Here is a 22910-nt window from a genome sequence, read left to right as displayed (position 1 = left end):
TTTACTGAATATCTCAGTTTGCCAATATTTGGTTTCCTGCCTTGAAAATAAAATATAATCAACAGTGCAGTTGCATTTTTCGAAGCAGAAGGAGCAGCATGAGTGTAAAACATACAGCTTTATGTGGGGTTTTTGCTTAGCATTACAATGCAAGGTGTTACCCATCTGGTATCACAGGTTAACTGAGAGGTGGGCAGATTTTCCAGAGGTGCTCTTAGACACCTTCTGTAAGGATCAATATGTAGCTAGACATACTAAATGATATTAATCAAGATCCGAATATTCATAGAATCATAGAATGTGTTGGGTTGGAAGGGACCTTTAAAGGTCATCTAGTCCAGCCCCCCTGCAGTAAGCAGGAGCATCTTCAACTAGATCAGGTTGCTCAGAGCCTCATCCAGCCTGGCCTTGAATGTCTCCATGGATGGGGCCTCCACCACCTCTCTGGGCAACCTGTTCCAGTGCCTCACCACCCTCATTGTAAAGAGCTTCTCCCTAATGTCTAATCTAAACCTACCCTGCTGTAGTTTAAAACCATTGCCCCTCGTCCTATCTCTACATGCCCTTGCAAACAGCCCCTCCCCAGCTTTCTTGTAGGCCCCCTTCAGGTACTGGAAGGCTGCTATAAGGTCTCCCTGGAGCCTTCTCTTCTCCAGGCTGAACAACCCCAACTCTCCCAGCCTGTCCTCATAGGAGAGGTGCTCCAGCCCTCGGATCGTCTTTATGGCCCTCCTCTGGATCTGCTCCAACAGGTCCATGTCCTTCTTGTGCTGAGGGCCCCAGAGCTGGACACAGTACTCCAGGTGGGGTCTCACGAGAGCAGAGTAGAGGGGCAGAATCCCCTCTCTGGATCTGCTGGCCTCGCTTCTTTTGATGCAGCCCAGGATGCGATTGGCCTTCTTGGCTGCGAGTGCACATTGTTGGTTCATGTCCAGCTTTTCATCCACCAGTATCCCCAAGTCCTTTTCCGCAGGGCTGCTCTCTATCACGTCATCCCCCAGCCTGTATTGATAATGAGGATTGTTTCAACCCGACTGTAGGGCCTTGCACTTGGCCTTGTTGAAGTTCATAAGGTTTGCTCGTGTCTAGCTCATCCAGGTCCCTCTGGATGACATCCCATCCCTCTGGCCTGTAAGCCGCACCACACAGCTTCGTGTCATCAGCGAACTTGCTGAGGGTGCACTTGATCCCACTGTCTATATCACTGATGAAGATGTTGAACAGCACCAGTCCCCCAGGATGGCTCCCTGAGGGACACCACTTGTGACCCTTCTCCATCTGGACATAGAGCCATTGACCCCCACCGTTTGGATGCAACCATCCACCCTGTTCCTTGTCCACTGAACAGTTAGATCTTAGTTAGATCTTCCTGATAAAATTCCCAGATGGTCCAGACTAGGGAAGTGGTGATAGTAAGTGAGTAAACCTTCCAAATAGGGCTTTGGGTTTTGGTGAATGGAGTCACTTGGAGTAAGAGTGTATGTTTAATACAGCTAACTTCTAGAAACAAGGAGTACAGCCATTAGTATCGGCAGAGGAAGGGGGGAATGCTACCTACAGTGTACTGGTTGGAAAAAGTAAGCTTCATTAGATAATGAAAGTATTTATTAAAGATAATTAAACAGCTGCATGGATTCTTCAATTCAGAATTGAAATGGTTTCATTCGTTTCTCATTTTATATTTGAAATAAAAGTAACTGAATTAATCCATTTTAAAAGCTGACTTGGATTACTGTTTCAGCATCTGGCTTTGTAGTCATGATCTCAGAAGGTTATTTCACTACTAGGCAATTACCTTTCGGGGGGAAACCACAAGGTTAAAGGATGTCTTTAACGTAACAGAGGAAGAAAAACCTAACAAACCCTGCTAGCTGGAAACTGAAGACCAATTTAAAGACACCTCTCAACCTCATGCCTTTTTGCAAGTTCTTGATGGTTGAAATCATGGCAAATGCTTGAGATTTTGTTCTTGCTCTAATCCAGGAAAATTTACCATTTTAGATTGAATGATAACAAGCATCCGCCTGAAGCATGTCTTACTCATTGGATGTATACCGTTAAGTGGTGGTTTTGTACATGTCTATGGTTCTTCTTTACCTTTAATTATATTAATGTAGGGGTCTTGTGGGTGTAGGTCAGCTTCCATGGATCCAGTTCTAGGGCAGAGGCATAGGAACAGAATAGGTTTCTTTAAGCCATCATTAATTAATATTCACTGCTTTGTTGATAAGTCAGTTGTATGCATGATGAGTACTGATGGGGTGTTTTTCTGTTAATGGTGCTAACTTGCTAGCAGTTTTTCTACTAAATAGCTAATTACTGCAGTGGATCTCATCGCTGCCTAATGCAATGAAAATAAATACTAATGTAATACTACATTTCTTTTTTTAGGTAGTAATCTACGGGGATTTGCCAAAAAATAAAGAAAATGTAATATATTTATCAAATCATCAGTGTACAGGTTTGTATTTTTTGTTATTTGTCTTAGCACTTTCATAGATTTAAAATATCTGCTTATCTGTTTACTGTGTGTCTTTCCAGCTTTGCCCTAATGAGCAGGAACTTCAAGTTCAGAAACCTTTAATGATATTTATATGTAGAACATGTGCTTTTTGTTTTGCCAGTGGCAATTAAAAACTAGTTTAACTAAACATGTTGGGCTTTTGTCTTTGCAGTTGATTGGATTATTGCAGACATGCTGGCAATTAGGCAGAATGCTCTCGGGCACGTCCGGTATGTCTTGAAAGATGGGTTAAAATGGCTTCCACTGTACGGGTGGTATTTTTCACAGGTAAGCCCATTCCCTTTTCCCTTGCTGTTGGTGGATCAAATATGTAAGATGTACTTTCCTTCCATTTATCGTATGTGCTAGGAAGATGTAGTTCTGAGATGGCATTTGTTTATTTGAACATGAAAATAGCTAGTTTTACTCCCTGTAGTTAGATGTGTGTCTTAGCTGAGAGACAGTTATTAAAGAATCAGTTTACTTTTCTAAAGGAACACTTTTTATGAACGGTGTTTATTACTAGAATTAAAACTGTAGAGTGTGTTAGAAGCATTTCAGAATATTCTAGAACTTCGTTCTTTTTACAATCCAAAAACCCACTTAGCAGTAGGTATAGACAGACTTTTTTTTTTTCTATGTATAGGGGTTTTTTTATCATGCTACAAATTGGAAGTAAATTGATATTGCTGTGGTGTACTTACTTATTTTTCAATTGTTTGATTTTAGCACAGTATAAAAGAGGAAAATTTGGCTTTGCTATAGTGTGGAGGAAAAGCAGATCCCAGCCTCCGTGAAAGTGTTGGTGGTTTTGCTTTGGGCTTCAGTTAAGCAAAACCACTGTAAACCTGAGTCTAACAGTATTCCTGTTACTACATTTTACTTTTCCCTCTTCCTACGTTTTGCTGCTTTTCTTCCTTTTAGTTTGAGAGCTCAACCTGATGTGACTCAAAATTGTACAATTACTGAAGAAAGAGTGGTCCATGTTCACTGCACAGCCACATACTGAGTGGATGGGATCTTTGATCAAACAGCGTAGATGGCGTTCACCTCCCTAAAATCCTCTCTGAATCTGTCATGTCTGTTCCTTGGTTTTTCTGAAAGCAGCACTGTTTCTATATACACATGAAATAAAATGTTGAGGTGGATGTTTTTGGAAGTATTTGTACATTTTGCTAGGTGATAAAAAATGGCTTCACAGTATTTGTCTCAGGATTTAGATGGGTGCTTAGTTGTTAGAATAGAAATGAATTACGTTTTGGGTAACTGTTCCAAAGCGCCTGTTCGATAAGATTTTTCTCCTTTGGCTTCTATCTTTGATCTTTACCTGTTCCCTGAACATTAATCTGCTTTCTGCCCGTGCCTCCTTCCTCCCCTCACCTCTCCCTACCCCAGGTAAAGGAAAGGAAAAACACTTAGAAAAATACTTCTAGTAGAATCAGATAATTTGATTGAATTGACTGTCAGCCCTGTCCAAGAGGATGGGAGATATTGAGAGAAATATTACACTGGGTATGATTTGGACTATATATTAGTTTGTAAAAGAATATACAAAGAGTAGACAACTACAGATGTATGTGCAAATAAGGCTTTACTCTCCCTCATCCTTGGCGGCACGTTCCTCACAGCTTGTACTCTTGCATCCGTAAGTCAAGTCAGATCAGTTGACTGCTAGAACCAGCAAAGGGGGGAAAGTTTTTAGTATTATGGCCATGGGTGGGAAGAGGGGAGGAGGCAGGATAGACCTTGTGTGGCAGTTGACTGTGAAACTTTGCCTCCAAGAAGCTAATGTCAGTTGGATTGGGTTTAGAGAGCGTTGGGCGAGGGGAGGTACAGATCCATGAGCTGCCTAATTAGCATGCTGAAGAATAGGAAGCACCTTAAACAGTGGCCTTTCTCATCAATCAGATGTAGCCTTGTAGGTACCTAATTTGAACAGAGTTTTGGAGTCTTGGATCATGTCACATAAGATGCCCATCTCTAGGCTGTGAACTGTCACACCATTTTATCTTAGAGCACAGGTAGCATCTGTTCGGTGCATAAAAGGTGAGAGTGTCCCCCAAGATATTGGGAGATCCAGGTTTGATGGTTTCAGCTTGATGGTTGAAAATATTTGTTGTTTTCTGGATGAGTGCCTTACACAGCAAGTAGGCTATAAATCCAGGCTGGAGGATGGATGGTTTCCATGGGCCATCCTTGCTTCTAAAATCTCTATGTTTAAAGAAGAATATGCTGCAGAGAAAATAAGAAAACCGTTTGCAATTTCTTTTCATTGGGGGGTTTGCTGTCCTAGTCCCCTAAATAAGTATGGTCTGTCACACCCTTTCATACTTCACTGAGGGTATCAACTGGGTGAAAACAGACTTCTCTGTTGTCTAATTCTTGTCCCCACTAATGACTCTGGTTCTCTACGTTTTTCTTGCACTAAAGTGACCATTCTGTTGCATGGAAATACTTTGCTCTTTGTTCTTGCCTGTAGTCATTACATTGGTGGTGATTTAAGTCTGCTTTAATTAAAATACAGACAGGATGTATATTCCATCTGCTATCATTAGGTGTCCAGAAATTATTTTTTTCCAGATTTTGGAAAATTACTATTGCTATCTGGGATATCCAGCACTCAGTTTCCTGACTGCTATATTGACTGTTAAAAGAAGGTTCCTGTGGAAATTAATCTGAATGTAGCCTACATTTTTAATCAAAACATCGATATTAAATAAAATCTGTTCAGCTTCGGATTCCTCAAAACATAAAAGTACTACAAGATTTAGTGGGGTATGATTTGATATATACATATATATATATGTATAAAATATATATATATATTTAATTCAGTAACACAAATGAAAAGCAGCTTACTAACAGTGGTGATGCGTCTGTGTTTAAATGACCAAGACGGGATGCAGCAGGACTGCAGTGCAAGCTAATAGGTATTTTTATTGTTTTTATCACACCAAACAGTGCAAAAACATAAAACACTTCCTGCCCTTCCTGTTGATGTTCTGTCAGTGATGTCACTTACACTCCACTAAAAGTTTCCAGAGCCACGTAATTACGCCATGCGCACGGAATTCATATTCCCTACCTCAGGTAAACATCCTGTTTGGAAATAAACGTGGTCTGGATGTCCAGGAGAGCGAAATTCAGGCACAAAGGAAGTATATTTGTAAACATAATCCATTGTTGACTGAGAGAGGGGCTTTTAAAGTACAGCGGAAAAAAATTATAACCTTAAAAACAGTACTTCCAGAAATCTGTTTTGAAATGCGTTCATATATTTGATCTCTTACTGAAAAGGAAATGCAATACAAATTGGGGAATTTGAGCTATATACAATTGCATAACTAGCATTCTTCTGTGGAGGCAGCTATCTAATAGCAAGAAAAGAAAAGAACCACTTAAATTAACCTATTATGTTCCAGGTTTGATTTATTAAGTAGAGCTCTTTCTTTTCATAAAACTGGCTTTATTATTTTTGGGTGGATCTGAAATTTTTGTTTGGCCCTATCTTTCACCACCAAAATGCAGCTAGCTCCTATTCATCTTATACCACCTGGTGGGGCTGGGATGTAATTTTGATAAATATTTTTGATATCCCAGAGTTTGCTTGACTTTTTAACATAGGAAGTATGTCTTTGTCTTTTCTGTTATTCAGCATCAGCTTGTGCACCCTTTTGGTTGTTACTGAATTTTAGACAAATATTTAGCTAGTATGGCATCTTGCCTCTCTTTTGATTCGTAACCCCGTGCCATAGGGGAGCTGACATATTTATGTAGATGGGCTGTATGCAGCGCATGGTGGTCTTGCAATATGTAATTTGTCTGTTCTTACGTTAAGTGACCATATACTCGTATTTACTTGAGAAGTGCAAATCTATTTCTGAGCATTAAAAAGTCTGAGGTGGGGACACCAAGCCTGTCTTTGGTGTTGTGTTGTCCCTAAGCAAACTGTACGTCAGTAATTTGATTTGTCCAAGTTCACAAATTAAACAGGGAAAAGGTGGTTCAGTATTTTCCCAGTTTACTGCAGCTGGTTAGTAATTTGATAAATAAGTGAAGACTTTGATTCCAGCCTTCCCTCATTTATCAAAGCTTGATCTAGCTGAGCTCACACAGAACGATGAGTTACCAATTACACAGAAGTCTTGTATAGTAGATGCGTTGTTTCTCATACCAAACTGAGTTTGACACCCTTCCTGAAAGCAGTTGTTGTGGTGAGTGTCACTGTACAGAATAAGACTTCTGCTTCCCTTTAATGGTGGCAGATCTTAAAAACGGTCTTACATGTGGTGTGCGTAGATAACGTGTGGCTCTCTGCTGCACAGCTGACGGAACGTTTTTCTGTTCATGCCATTATCTATCCAGGAGTGGTAAACTGCTTGTGGGATGGTGCTGATACGATGTTCCAGCCTGCTAAGGGCCGAGCTCGGTGGACTCGGTGGATTCTGTTCTTGGTTTTGGTCCCCTGCCGGCCACAGCAGCACAGCTGAATGCTGCAGCTGGCTCCTTCTCCTGGCAAGGGAACCACAGACAGTAATGTTAAGACAGAATATTTAATATGGAGTTAATGCACCATTGACTTTCTGTTCCTTTTCGCTGCAGCTTTTGGAGAACAACTTAAAAGTCACGTCAAGTACCACTAGCTAAGCAGCTGCACGGCCACCTCTCCACATCATGAAAAGCAAAGGCCAAAAGCACTTTGCATAACCACCTCTACTGCCTGCCTCCTCCTAACCCCTCAAACCTTACTCCTGTCCATGCCATGCAAATAAAATAATAGCTCCCCACACACACACCACCACCCCTGTTCCTACAATGTACTGTCTCTTTTCCTGAGATAAGACATTTGAATCGGGTTCAGCTCTTAGTAGTTTTAATCTTGCTGTCACCTTTTAGTTAAGAGTGTGTAAAATTGTAAATAGACAGAAATTATCTGACAAATCCTAATGCCAACAGTTAGGGTGGGCAGAAAAGAGTATTACCAAGTTAGGGAATCAGTTAGAAAACCCATGAAAACTATGTACCTCAAAAATTTAATTCTGTTATTTGGAAGCTATTGTTTTAAAATTTTTTTTCATAATTCATTGGCTCAGTAGTCCATTTTGGTGCATGTTTGTTTGCATCCTCTTGTAGCTATGCTGTAGATAAAACAAAGTGATGGAGGAGGGAAATGATGAAGCAAATTTTATTTCTTTATAACCCTCTTTCTATGTGTGTATTTTGACATAGTCGTTTTACTGAAGTTTTTGTGATAAAGTGTGTGGAACAGGTTTATAAAATGAAAATTTTCCAGGAAATGGTCTAACTTTTTATAATGATTTTCAGTAGAAATACTTTTATAAATTCCTTTGCCTTCTAAAGATTTTGTCTTACTTATTCAATTATTATGTCGGTATATAACTTCTTTATTAAAAGTTTAATTTTCTAATAAATTACACGGAAGTTTTCAAGACTTAGCCTAGTTACTTTTGTGCTATTCATAAATTGTGTATATATAAGTGAAATACTTGTAATTCCGGTATTTGCAATAGTTACTATTTAAGAGCAGGCAGATAAAATTGAAAACATTGACCTATAAGTACTTGTATGTGAGTAACTTCAGTTGTGTGATTTTTCCCTTGATACATAAGTTAAGCTGCTTGTTAATGTTGTCAGGAATAGATAGATCCCGGGGCTGGTTCCAATGCCATCTTGCAGTTAAATATTTAACACCTTTAACAAGACACTTCAGGTGCCTTAGGATTTTTTTTTTAATTTATTTATTTTAGATCTGATCTTTATTTAAATAGATTTTGTGAACTTAAGTACATGCAAATGTAAAATTAATTTCAGGTGCTTTCATCCAAAGAGAAAACGTCTTATGGGCAATTTGCAGTGTGAGTCATAAAAGTGACTTGTCACTGTCGTCTTGTTTGTTCTTCTGTCAACTATTCTACATTAAACTACTTAAATATTTAATACTTTTTTTTTCCTTCTGTTAGCATGGAGGAGTCTATGTAAAAAGAAGTGCCAAATTCAATGAAAAAGAAATGAGAGAGAAGTTGCGGGCCCAGATGAAAGCTGAGACTCCGGTAAGATGATACTTTCCTTACCCCCCCCCACTCCCCCACCCCGCTTTTCCTTTCTTTGAATTTTTTAATGGCAAAGGCTTATTGGAGAAATGAGCCATGCCTGATATCTACAAACTACAAGATGGTAATCATGGAATTTTATTTTCTTTCTGTAGTTTTACAGTTACTTTCTGTGATTAGAGTAATACCTCTGATTAAACTTAGAAAAATTTGACTAGTCCTTTATGAATGATACGAATTTTGTGATTCTGTCTGTAGAGGGCAGGGAGCGTCTGGACTAAATCGTAGAACATGATCTGTAGCACCTTCCTTGAGAAACCACTGTCAGTGTTCCCCGTGTTTCAAAAGACAACATTTTGACTACTGCAGTAAGACTACAGTCAGAGACTGGTATTTTTGTAGAATACCCGTTGTTTGATCTTCTGAAAGTCAAGAATGATTCTTACCAAATCTTAATTAGTCATCCTAATGATCAATCATTTTTAATGGCAGTGACATCTTAGAACTGAGTAACTTTGTCTGCTACGCCTGAAGGAGAAAAAAAACAAAACAAAAAAAACCCCAAACTCTTGATAATTTTCTATTTGAAGAATGATTGTTAGTGCCAAGTGACTTTTCTCATGACTCCCTGTATGGTTTGTGGCTCAGTGGTTAGAATCACTGTGCTACACTTCCATTACTTGCTGTGCATTAAAATGTTTCCTGCCTTTTTGGCTAGACTTAAGGAAGCCAACTCAGCAAGCCTTGATATAGAACAGTTACGCTTTCTTTTTGTTTAAAATGATGTGATTAGGACTTGCCGCTCCAAATACTAAGTGGCAAACCTTTTTATGATCTGAGGCTTGGGTAAAAGGAATGCATAGGTTGTTTTGACCTTCATAATAGTTGTCTTATTTTTTATTTTTGGGGGCTAGTGTGTTTATGTTTGTGCTCGTGTCTGTGTTGAAAAAGTAAACTGGCCTTATGCTTACTGAGAGACTTAAATGACTAAAGCGTCACTATTTAAGACTGCTCAGACTCATTTTGTCTTGAACTAAGATTTAGCATGAACAGGGTTTTTTTTTGTTTTTAGTTAAGATAAGAAAGTGGATCTATTTCCAGTTTTTAGGGTATAAGTTACGAAGGCCAGAAATGCATTACGACAACTAAACTTTTCCTGTCCAGTGTCTAATCTAATGATGTCCACATGGAGAAGATGGACATATTCAATAGTGGTAACTTGTACCCACGTTACCAGGGAGGGTCCTAGAATGTTGCTGAATTTCATCAAGTTATTTTCTGTATGTCAGTGGCAAAGGTTCTACTTTCTGTAAAACTTGCAGTGTAATGGAATAAGCAAAGACAAATTGCAGGATGCATGAAACGTTTTTGTAGTCATCCCCCTAAGCAATTGCTCCCCCTGCAGAGTGCTGGTTAACTTTGCTTTAGTTAGTCTGGATAAAATATCCTAGCAGAGTGTTTTCCTGTATAGGCCCATGGATTTCTTGCTAGCCAAAGAGGCAGCTTCTGGTTGATTCTGGCTTTCTGGCTTCCCTCTGCACCCCCTAAAAACTCAGAAATGCAGGGTTTTGTTGTAACAATAAGGTTTTGATTGTGGTAAGAGTCTTGATTTGAACTCTGCATTAAATTAGTGTGCTTTATAAAAATGTGGATTTTTTTTTTTTTTTTTTAAATACAATCTTAGGAAGGTATACCTAGAAACTCATCTAAGTCTGCATCTCTTTGGAAACCTGCAAATGATGATCAGTGTTGCTCCAGTGCTATAAATTGACTGAACAGGCTAGTGCGTGGTTTTAGCCCAACCGGCACGTAAGGGGAGGTTTAAGCATAAAGCTTTTCTTTAAATCTACATCCGCTGTGGGTTCTGCTTTCCATGGTGGATGTCTGTGCGTGATAAATAAATGACAGAAATCCAGAAGGCTTTTTTTCTGGAATCACCTTTCTTCTCCCTCCACAGCTGTGTGTGGATTGAAAACCTATATCTAACCTACCTAAGCTAATGCCAAATGAATTTGGGACCACTTGGGTACGTTTGTTTTTTGGTGTTAATATGGCTATCTGGAAGTTCGGTGGTGTTGGAAATGGGCGCAGACCCTGGACATGATTACCCAGCAGTTGCCATTTTGGTCATATTATCTAGGTTAGCAGTATAGAAGAGAAATCAGTGTAAACTGCTGCAGAAACGCATTCTGTTTTAAATCTCTTTCAGTCCATGAGACTGAACCACGTAGGGAATGACAGTTAAGTTTTACACAACTGAAGCTGTCAAAAGCTTATTTACTGAGACAAATGTTTGCGTCTGCTGCGGTAAAAGACACAGACCACTGAGTTGTCATTTGAGGGAAGACTAAAGTTTCTATCATCCACTTTATCTGAGAATTTAAATGTGGATGCTGTAAATGCCTTTTAACCTACAATTACTACTGGGAGAAGAACGTGATAACCTGTGTCGTTACTGCATTATTTATGAAGAAACTTTGCAGTTCTGCAACTTACTGTTGCACAAGCAACCATACTGCTTTTAAAATGAAGACATTTTAATCAGTAAAGCAAGTACGCCCTGAACTCATCAGCTTCATGTGAAAATAATCAATTTACTGGTCTGGAATTTTTATTAAAATTTATGCACTGGATGCTACAGCTCAGGGTGAGCTTTTCCTCAGTTTAGTGAGCAGCTGTTGTTGCTTGGTCATTCTGCATGGACATGGTGGAGTTCTTTCTTTCATGTAGTTTTAGAGACAAGCTTGCCTTTCAGCTGCTCAGGAAAGAATTATATGCCAATAGAGAGGAGATGGACGGGAATCCGTGTTAAGGGTCACTTTGTTATTTACAGTTTCTCTCCACATACAGTTTAAGCAAAAGAATCAAAGTGATTAATTGTTCATTCTGTCTGGAGACATCCCTGTTCCTATTAAGAAACTGAAGACGTGTAGGAAGGCAGGTCTTCTGTTCTCACCAGCGTAGCAAGGCCTGTAGTTATTTTACTGCCTCATGTCATGTGGTTGGTTGTTGGTTTTTTTTCTTTTTAATGAAATGTAAATCAGAGGTGGAACACAGACAGGAAAAATAAGCCTGCCTCTTGGCCCCTACGTTCAGAGTAGAACTGGATTAGTGATCTGGTATGCTTGATTTTGTGTAGGCACAGTGGACTGCATGATGCTTCTTGTTCGCCTTGTCTTACAGCTTCTTACGACTTAACAACTTCTGCCCACCTGCCAGCCTTCAACAGACCCTTGTTCTGTCCTGCTGTTCGCAGTTGGTCCGCCCTCTTCCCAGGTGCAGCACAGAAATCTTAGACACGCGCAAAACTCTGATGCTAGACTGAAATGCACCTGTATTTTCTGAGCGGAGATCTTGAACTAATGAATTTTCTTATTTCTCCCTGGAAATTATTTTGCTTCTCAAACTATACGCTCACATGGTTTGTTGTTGGGGCTTTTGTTGGCACAACTCAGTTGAAACGATGTGATTTTGTTTAAAATTACATAAAACCTGGCTGATTCTTAACAAACGGCAATCTTATGTCTTGTGAGAGCAGAGACTGTCACATAGTTTGAAGGACACTTTTGTGTTAATGTTATTTTAATGTAAGCCATAACAAGATAAACACATTTCTCAATGTAACAACGTATCCACACAACACTCAATCTGCTTGTTTTATAAAGAAAGTTAACTCTTCCAAACAGCAAACTATTCAGTTTGATAACTGAAAATGTAATATTTCTTTTTATCATGCATCGAGAGTAGGAAATCTGCATTCTGAGATGTGCCAATATTATTATTACAGCCAATATTTATCTGGTTACTATGTGTTTTGGTTTTGTCATTCATTCAGTCACAGAATAAATCTTTGTCATGTGAAGCAGTGCCAATCAAACAGTAAAACCCTGGAGGGGACAGGTACATTAATACAACTGCTATAAGGCTTAATGTAATTATTTTGTCATATAGTTACTAATTTGCAAATCCCTGACAACTTCTTTGTAAATCCTGGATGTCTTTGCCTGCTTTCCTCATATCACCTTTTGTATTTTGTTCAATTATACCAGATACGCTTTTTCATACCATATCTTTTTCAGTTATTGATCTGAGTGTTCACGTTTCTCATCCAATTCACCAGAAGGATATCTTCAAGGTAGTGGTTTAAATGGATTCAGATATGAATCTGTCTTGTTGTTAGGATGCAATAAGAATAATAACATTAAAACTAAGCAAATGCATTGTTTAATATAATTTTGAACTTTGTATATAAAAATATTTAATTGTCACCCCTTGTCACCCACTCGGGAACAGCACAGTAAATGCAAGATATCTTTAGTCAGAAGTTACCACTTTTTGACGCCCTATGTTCTTCTATGGTGGCAGCTACTCCCTCCAGGACACTCTCCAAAGCCCTGTCTTCAGCCAGGTTTTCTCTTTATCGCCTCTTCTTGCTGTATGGGTATGGTGTCTGGACTGACATTGTTCTGTACTCCAGGGGTTCGTGTGTTGCTTTGTGCCCCTTTCCCCTGCTCCACCCATACCAGCTCCTTTTGTGGCATTCCAGTTGATCTCAAGGTCTTCCTTGGCTGCCCTTCTTCCCCATCTGTGAGCATCATCCCTCTCAGTGCCATTGATATTTCTTTTTGCCTGGGAGACCTTGACAACACTGGGGAAATGAGTTGCTCTTCAGGTGAAAACAGTTATCATCATCCATTCATTTCATTCGTGGATTGTGATAAGTCCACTGATGTTACACTGGAGGCTCTGCGGGTAACCCCTGCCTCTTTTCTGGTTTTCTGGGTCCAACAAGAATCAGTGGAGTTCTACTAAATGAATCCCGATCCACAACTTGAAGCTTTCAAATTGATGAGAGATGGCAACTGTATTGACACCCACCCATTACAAAGAAACAGGGATGGAAGTACCATGTAACTGAACACAGGGACCTACTCTGCTTGCGTTAAAATCGGTGTATCAATGAATCAGGGGCTGTGGTAATGCAAAATTTTCTGTCAATTTAAACGTAAGCACTGTATTTTACAGTCGCTGTGATAAAGTGCGTAACTTTTATGTAGCTAATTGCCCTAAATGAAAAATTACATATAAAAAAAATTGCCTTATCTGCAGCTAGTGTTCCTAGGCAGTTTAAAATGCTCCTACAGCTCAACAGTTGTTAATCCAAGTTCAGGGGAGCTTATTTAGTTATTAAAATCTTAGAGATTTGTACTTCTTATAATCTTTGGAAATAGTGCTTAAGGATTTAGCTTCTGCTGCCCATGGTGGGAGAAGAGAAAAGCCAGTCATACAAGTAGGTTTGGTAGGCTGAATTGCATGGGCAGAATATCTTTGTCTTGTGCGGGACTGTAGGTCAGTATAAGTAGGACATCTGTTTACATTCATGAATTTCACTCAGGTAAAGTAGACCTAATGAACTATGTATTAGGTTTATATACGCTGAATTTAAAGCAAAGGTCACTTCTCTGTCTTGTTGGTATGCTTTCAGTTCAGAGATATTCACGTTCTGGTCAACAAACCTGTTTAGCTGCTTGTGTTTCAGAGGTTTACAAGAATAATTAAAATATGATTTCAACCCCTGCTTTGTATTACACACTAGGACTGGAGTAAGTAGATACTCTTCTCTGTTGTGCAATCAGCTTTTAGTGGCTGATTATCTGCTTTGAAGAACAGTTGTGTTGTTGCATGCTTTTAAATGCTGATCTCTGTACCAAGGGTGATTTTCCTATCCTGTGCGCTTCACTTTCTTTGCTCTGTCAGTTATTACCTGTTACAGCCCCTATATTACCCTTTGGAGCTGAGCATTCATTCTTTAATGAGGAGAAGTAACCTCATCTTTGAGTACCATTTTAAGGATGCAAATTAAGTGGTTTGAATAAAAGCACATTTATGAAAAAATGCATCTGGATTTGAATATTATGCCCTTTCCATTTAACTCTAAAAACTTTTACTTAGCCACTTAAATATCTCAACAGTGTACTTCATAGATGAAATGTATGTGTGACGGGAAGGTGCGGACTGCAGCTGGGTCTAAGGATTCCTGTACTCGTCCTTGTGCTTATGCTACTGTCATGTTAGAAAAAAGTAAGCACCTTGCCTCTTAAACCCATTTTCTTTTGTTCTTTCCCCACCAAATCTGTACACATCTTGGGTTTCTGCCTGTCCTTGCACATTCTTGGACTTAACCTGCCTCTGCAGTCTGCCAGTTCTCCTCCTCCCCAAACATGCCATGGCAAGCCTTTCCTCTAGCTCTCTTTACTCCACTCTACTAACACTGGTTTTGCCATTCTTATTTTTTTTTTTTTTCCATTTTCCCCTGCCAGATTCTAGGCTGTGTACTCAGTTCTCTTGATCTCCTGCTGGCTTCGCTGGTTGGCACAGTTCTTAGATTTCTTCCCTCCTCTGCATTTTAGCGCATCTTTCAACCTTCCTCGCTGTGGGGTGATTCTGCAGAGTTCGCTTGCTGGGTCCTGTCACTCTGCATTCAGCCCTTTCTCTAGCTGCTAAGTGCACATACCAGCACAGTGATGTTCTGTGGGCCAGAAGCACGGCTATATTCCTGTATCTCTCTTAGCTTTTATTTTACTTAGCATCTTTTCATGATATGTGCTCCCACTTGTCAGTGTCTTCCGGTACTCCCTGATAGACCTCCTTTCACTGTTGTGTAAATCCACTGTCTCTCTTCTTTCAAATATTTCTTGAGACTCATTTCTGCAAAGATAACAAACTGGTTAGTCTAGGCACAATAGGCATGATTTTACTGTCAATGTGTCATTTTACATTCAAGTCCAGGCTAGTTGCCATTTGTGGCAGTAGCCTTTCCTTCTGCAGATGAGCCCCCAGTATGAAATTTTCACTTCTTAAGTAATGTTTTACATCAGCTTTGTATGTAGGAGATTCTATGGAAGGCACACACACAAAAAAGGGAGAGAGGTGGAAATGTCTGTCCTGTTTCAAAAGCAAATGGAAAATTAACCAAATTTGACTACCCCTGTTTGGGTACATAATTTTACATTCAGATCTGCAGATACTTAGGCACCCTTTACCTGTGTAACGATTTGAGAACTTGTAGATGGTTGTTGCTGAGTAGGCAAGCAAATGGGTTTATTTGGGAAATGTAACTTTGCAGACATGCATGTTTGAAGGAATGTGATTTTCAAGTTCAAATTATGCTAAACTATCAGTTTTAAGTTCATAATATATTTAATATCTAATACAATGAGATGCATAAAGGCACATAAGATAGTTAATCTACCATATTTTCAATTAATAGTATTTCTGATTACAAATGGAATTAAATGTAGATTTCAGTATAAGGAAAGATTATATGCAAGATCAGTATTAAAGCAAAAAATTTATAATTTAGGTCATCTGTGACATGTCAAGGGGCAGAAGCTATGAGTTGAATATTACTTGGGGGCCTTTAATTATCTGACTGTCTTCTCAAAATCTCTTATCCCGCTTAACAAAACAGATACTGTTGTTGATATCAGCCGCTCCTGACTTGCTCACTTCTGTTGACGCTTGCTATCTCCCTTCCTAAATCACCTGGGCAACTTTCTATGGTGTACATTCAAAGAAAATTGTTTTGAACCCCAAACAGTAAGTTTCTTAGAGCTAAGAAATTTTAGCTCAAGTATTCTGATTTTCTTTGGATCCTTACAGTAATCAGTGGCGGGGACTAAATGCAATATGGACCTGTGAAGTGATGGTAATGTCTGTGAAAGGACTCAGCTTAACATTCATTATAAGAACTTGTCTGTTTTGTTTCTTTTTAATCCCACAGATGTATTTAGTGATTTTTCCAGAGGGGACTCGTTACAATCCAGAAATACCAAAAGTCATTGCAGATAGTCAATCCTTTGCTGAAAAGGAAGGTAAGCAGAAAGAGTTTTGAATCATTCTTTTGTTACGGTGTTAACATAAGTTATATAAAATTATTGTATAACATGAAGATGATCTCACCTTAACTGGACCATTAAGCCTGCCTGACTGATACTTAAGGGGTAGAATAGCATAAGCCAGTGTTTTTCTTACCACGGAGTAAGATGAGAGTAGCTTATACACAGACATTTCACGTACTTCGCATTGTGCAAGAGTATTGATTCTTAAGAAGGTTCTCTTTAGTTTCTATCTGTATCTGTGTATTTATGGACAATTCTTCTCTTGCTCCTTCAGGGACATAAGAATTACCTACATTGGATCAGGGCACTGTTCCATTTAAGTTGACATAACTCCAATTACAGTTGTTACTCAATACAAAGAATATTTTGCATAGACTGTTGTGCCTTAAAAGAAAAAGTCTTTCATCACATCATTTTTAATTACTGTTGGTACTACCGTGGCTTTTTGGTTTTGTTCCTCTCTCACTTTCCAGTCTCACCTTTCCTTGGCTGAACTTCAGTATGTAGTCACTTTGATTGTTGGCATTGTCTCTATCACCACAGATGGAATTACTCCGTCATTGGAAAGGCTTGCAAAAAATCTAAGGGTCCCAAGCTTTTTCATTTTTCTCACATCATGTGCACAATACACGTAGACTTTGAAGTCCAACAGTTCAGTGAATGTGTTTCCTGGTTTTGTTTTTTCCTGTTGACCAAAAGTGAAATAATTCGCTCTGAAGGTAAACAAAGAATAACAAATAGGCCTGGTAAATTCATTTCTGTGACACACTGAAATGAATTCACAAGTCTGTGAATCAGACTGTTGATATCATCAAGCTATTAAGTATTGTTAGCTCCTGTCCAAAAGGATATATGCTTTTCTTCTGCTCCTTGGGAAGAATGGAATTTGTTTGCGTGTATGAGCAGGAGAGCTTAAGTCATAATGTATTTATTCATCGCTTTAGTTTCCTGTCAGAAATGAAAGTCAAATGTTTCATTTAGGTTGGCAGTTCTTTGAGAGTTCAGAGCGGGCGGTTTGATGGTTTTGGTTTTTTCTCTCCTCCTTTTTCAGGGAAAAGAAAGGGCTCTTGTTGTCATTATTATTATTTTAATAAACCTCTTAATTATATCTCTACAGTCTGCAAAACAGTAAAACACTGCTCTTGTGCTTTCAGAGCACCTGTTTGTTTCTTCTAGTGCTTTTCTCATCAATATTGATCTGCTTTTATTTTGTAAGAGTTACTCCTTTTAAAAATCCTCAAGACAAATAGTTATTATCAGGAAGCATCTCCTATTCTAGTGCAGGATCCTCTTGATCTGCTTTTCCCCATTGCTAAATTCTTTTACTGGTGGTCTCTCCTCAATGTTTATATGAAGAGAATGGGAAGTAGTCTGTAGACATTGCTCCCCTGCAAGTTCATGCAAGGATTAATACTCAATTGAATTAGAGCATCCCTTGTACAAGCATGCTGAGAAGCAGGGATGGCTGACACGGAAAGCTGCGTACCAAACTGTTGTGGTGGCCAGTGCTGGCCCCGGCGTGCGGCTTCCACCCAGCAGCCCCAGTGCCACCACGATGCTGGCTGCTGGCCGCGTGCTGGGGCTGCAGCACTGGGGGCCCTGACTAGTCGGTGGCGTGTAGATTGAGAGCTGGCCACACTGTTTGTAGGCGTGTGAGGGCTGCTATGTGACACTGCTGAGCTGAACTAAAAACGCACAATTGCATGCTTGTCTAAAAGATCCTCGGAGCTTCTTATTTCCTATGGTTTTAGGAAAGTTAGTAATGCCCAGTAGTGCCGGCAGTCAGAGGAATGAGGACATCCCGTAACTTCTAGTTTAAAATTTGTATTTTGTTCCTTGTGGGGATATAGAGAAGTCTGATAAGTTGGTCTTGTTGTCTTACTATATTTGTTACAGAGCACAGTGCTTCAGTGTTGGCTTTACAGACATGCGGGGGAATTTTTTTCTGTGTTTTATACCTTAAAATGTAAGCTTTATAATGATTTTTCCTTACATTTTTGCTCAATTTATATGTTGAGAATATAGTGCAAGTGTAATATTGGCAAAAGTGGTTTAATTAATAAGAATTAAATGTCAAATTTATGTTAGGACCAGTATATTGTACCCAAAGATAACAAAGCTATTCCTAGGGCATGAGCGTAACTCATGTTTATCATGCTGTCTGAAATACAGTTTTTGAGATACGTGTGTGTATATGTTTTAGTAGTTTTGCAGAAAGGAAGTAAGAAAAGGGTTTGTGGGGTTTGTGTTTACTTTTACTCTCCATGGGATGGATTCTCTTCTGCAGAAGGTTCCTTGGTTTAAGTAGAATTATTGGGCTGAACTTAATTACCTCGTCTTAGTGTGACCAGCTGATGAGCTGCATCTCATATCATGATGTTCTTTTAAAGTAAACACCAGTTTTGGACACAGTTACTGCCTCTTTACAATCTGTCCTAGGACCAGTTCAGCAAAAAGAAATTTTGGGGACAAAAAAAATAACGCCTTAGGTTGACACCCAAAGACATACTTTCACAGTGCTGATTTCAACTATTATGTCGTTCCTCGTTGATACGAATATATAAATAAATCTTATTTGTCTGTGAATGGGATGGAAGGATATCAAACAGCAAAAGAATTTAAAGGTGATTGAGGCCACCCTTGAAAGAGAGGCAACTTTTTAAAATAATGATAATAATTCATATTGCGGCTTGTTCTGCCATAGGACTTGGGTTCTACACAAAACCTTGACTCCTAGCAAGAGCAGATGGATTTTCTTTCTCTGAAACACAGGAAAATCAAACGTACAAGGTAGATCCAATAGATCTGGGTAGAGCTGGATATGAATGAGTTGAGACTGAAGGCTAAAAAGCACAGAGAAACTTCTAGGGAAGGAGTAGCGCCATGTATTTTTTTTACTATTTTTAGAAAGAAATAAAGGATATTGTAGAGTAAAAAATGAAACCCATGAACTGATCTTGCAAATTTGTCATTAGCTACCTTGTCAAGTTCAAGCTGAATGTACTGCCAGGGTTTTGGGTTTTTTTATTAAAACTGAAGAATGCCAAAACCATCTAGAGGTAAAAAAGATAACATTTGGGCATTAATATTCCCGGTTTTCGTGTTGGAGACTGAGACATGCATATTGGCCTTCAGCACTGATGGATTTGACACAGCAAAACTCTATTCTAATTAATTTGAACTCTGCTGTAAGTTCTGTCCACCGTAGCTGTATTCAGTGAGATACAGAAAGGTGTGTCCTTCCAGGAGTACTGGTTTTATGGTGATAAACTGAGAGTGCTACCATCTAAGGGTAATGCTAGTACCTTCAGAAACTGCAGATTACTCATTCTACACATTTTACAAGTGACAGAAAATTCCAATCAGGTCAGATTTTTACCCAAGATGGAACAGGCAGCATTTCAAAACCAAAATACATTTGTTTGATTGCACTGGGGAAGGAAAAACGTGCTTCCCGAAGTTTAAAAACAAAAGCAAAATTTACCTCTCTAAAACTAAGTTGTTTGGTTTTATAGCATAGGATTAATGCAGGAGTTATTCGTGGAACAAGTTAAATTCTGTAGAGTTGAGAAAATTAACCATGCATTTATCTTCGTTGTCCAAAATAGCAATATTTGCTGGGGATTCACAGCCACTGCAAACCACGTAAGCAATGCTACCAGAATATCAGATGATGTCCTCTGTCGGGTTTTCACGTTTCTATTGGAGGAAATGAAAACCCCCCACTTCCAAGCTGATGCGAATACGTGCCATGTGGCTGGATTTGAACCAGATGTTACTTGTTGTCCTCTCCTTATGGGAAGTAGGTGGCTGCATGAGGTGATTCCAGCAATTGCTACCAGGAAGGGCGCTCTTTTTCTCCAGGTTTCAGTATGGTTGGTGACTAATGTGTTTCTAATTGGACATCTTGTAAGATTCACATAATCAGATGATAGAGGGAGATATTTCTCCCTCCCTCTAGTCTCTCTCTAAAAAAACCTAAGAATGTGAAGGTATGTGCTTTGCCCCTTGTCCTCTGAGCTTTTGCCGTCCAACTTCCACTATTTAAGTATGTAGTCAGTAATCTTAGTTTAGAGTCGGCTTTAGTTTTCCATTGTAAGGGAGTAGTTGGCTAATGTGATTCCCATCTTCAAAAGCTGATGCAGTCTTTCAGTTGACTTACATATTGGTGATGCCTTTTAGGCTCTGATCTATGACCTTAGTCATCCTAAAAGTGCAGCGGTTCTTCCACACTAGTCAGTGGGCTTAGTTGCTGAATCCAGGGAATTATAATGTGTAGGTGGCACTCATATTTTCATACGGATTTAACTCTAATCTTGTCATAATGTTAGAAGTGGTAATTTTTATTTCAAACTGTAAATCTTCTAAGGCTGGGCCTTTTTAATGGTACTGGACTGTAGAACAAAATTTCTATAAAGGAATATAAAACCCACAAAATGCATGATTATTATTTTTTGTACCAGCTTCTGGTATAAAATTTGTTCCACTTATATGTTACCAAAATATATGTGTATAGATATCTGAGAATTTTCTAGGAGCTAGACCTCTGTAATGTTCTAAACAACCACAAATTTCTTAGGCTTAGTGGAATATTAATTTTATCCAAATGTTAAGAAATAGCATTCTAAAGATTTGAAAATAAATAGGAGTAATCCAAAGCCCCCCTCCTCCTAATGTTACTAACTCTGAAAAGTCGAAGAGAAAGGGATAAGAAGCTTGTTAAATTTAACTTGGCTTGCTGTTGCTGAATGAAGACAAAACAATCTTCCCTGGTGAAAGCCATTTATGGAATTTTGTGTTAATGTTTGATTTTTAACAAAGGTCATTTAATCAAGCAAACATTTCAGGTATTCACTTATTATCTCCCTTGGTTTTATGCAGAAAAGTGGCAAACATAAATGTTTTTTAATGCTAAGTTTATCTTGACTAGTATCATGCTTTCTACTAAGATGTTTGTGCGTGCAGGATATGCTTATCTCAAAATTGCTTTTACAGATCATGTGAAAAAGAGGTATTTCAACTGAGCTAATCGAAAATGTTTCCCTTCTAGATCTTGGCATTGACTTTAGATTTTATTTTAAAGCAATCTGAAGTATTTAATATCCAGAAATGTTATTTGGAACCGTCTCTCAAAAATAGCTTTTAGTGATATATTTTCCACACACTTTCATGTAAGCAAGCTTGATGTAAGTGTGCACAGTGAGCTGTGGAAAGGAGAATGTAATTTTTAAAAAGAGTGGGGAGGATACATTGAGAAGTGTTTGAGAGACGTACCATTAGGATGAAGAAAGGATTTCTGTTGGTGAAAGTCATCCTCAGGAAATTAAGTTGAGGAAAGCAAGAAGTACCTCGTATTCCTGGAGATAACCATCACGGAAGAAAGCGTACCAAAGTGTGATGTCTCCCGTGCTTTGCTGTGGGATAGTCGTACTCTTCTTGAGGGGGTTATTTGCATTTCATATACTTTAGTTCATGGTAACAGAAGGCACTTTTTACAAGAGCGTGCAGTTTTTAAATGCTGTCACCAGCTGAGTCCTGTTTATGTAAGTCGATGGACTACCAGCATACCAGTGGATGAGCTCTGCCACCATATGTCATTTTATAAGTCTAACTCTGGACTCTGGTTTCCATAAGTAAGGCTTCAATCACTGGGAGCATTCCAGAAGGCTGGTGGGAACTCAGTGTTGGGTGAGTACTGGGGACCCCCAGGTTAACTGCAAAGCCCTCCGTCTAATACCACTCCTGCACACAAATACACACAAAAAAGGAAAAATAAAGAAAGAAAAATCTAATTGGTATTGAAATCAATTAATTGTTTTTCACCCTTCTTTCAGTTTTTATATTACTGTCCAGTTAACATGGTTTTATAGGGGGGAAAAACCCTCAAACTAATTCTGACATCCACTTTTCAGTGAGCACATGACTTCTGTTGATCAGATGTGGTTAATGCCAATGTAATACATATAGGGTATTCTTAATTTAGAGCTGGTTTTTTATTGTTTTCATTTAAAAATGTGGTGCGTGCATGTGTCAGGGGTACAAATATGACTAATGGAGTCCCAGTCTGAAAATGTAGGCAGCCTACCTGCACTGAACAGTTTTTGGCCTGGATGAAGGGAAGAGGAAGAGAGATCTTCCCCATAGAGTTGTACTTAGCTATTATATATGTAACTTCACCCTGAGAGGTTAGATACATGGTGTTTTGTTTGGTGTTTTTTGTTCTTTTGGTTTTAGATGAAAAATTAATTCTGTAGATGTTAATGATTTGGGACTTGGTACAAACTAAAACCTTATTTTGTTCAGTTTTCTTGCAGACTTTCTGAAGTAATTCTGCATCTTACTACAGTCTAGTAAACAGTAGATATTTGAAGTACCGTTGCTCACTGTATTTCTTCAGATTTTCACGTTATTTTCATTATTTTCGTAAATTTTCAT

General features: G+C 38.8%; 1 protein-coding gene across 2 annotated transcripts in view; it reads left to right on the top strand.

The window, feature by feature from the left end:
* The window catches only part of AGPAT5 (1-acylglycerol-3-phosphate O-acyltransferase 5), a 60351-nt gene that overhangs the window by 15989 nt on the left and 21452 nt on the right, over positions 1–22910 (top strand). For both annotated transcript variants that reach the window (XM_054194505.1, XM_054194506.1), the window contains exons 2-5: positions 2392–2461; positions 2676–2791; positions 8485–8574; positions 16358–16448. In XM_054194505.1, the coding sequence (XP_054050480.1) occupies positions 2392–2461; positions 2676–2791; positions 8485–8574; positions 16358–16448 (367 nt within the window). The remainder of the gene's footprint in view (positions 1–2391; positions 2462–2675; positions 2792–8484; positions 8575–16357; positions 16449–22910) is intronic.

Source organism: Rissa tridactyla, chromosome 3 (genome assembly GCF_028500815.1).
Source record: "Rissa tridactyla isolate bRisTri1 chromosome 3, bRisTri1.patW.cur.20221130, whole genome shotgun sequence".
NCBI lineage: Eukaryota > Metazoa > Chordata > Aves > Charadriiformes > Laridae > Rissa > Rissa tridactyla.
The sequence above is the reverse complement of the archived record's forward strand: the minus strand, read 5'-3'. Positions and strand labels throughout refer to the sequence as shown.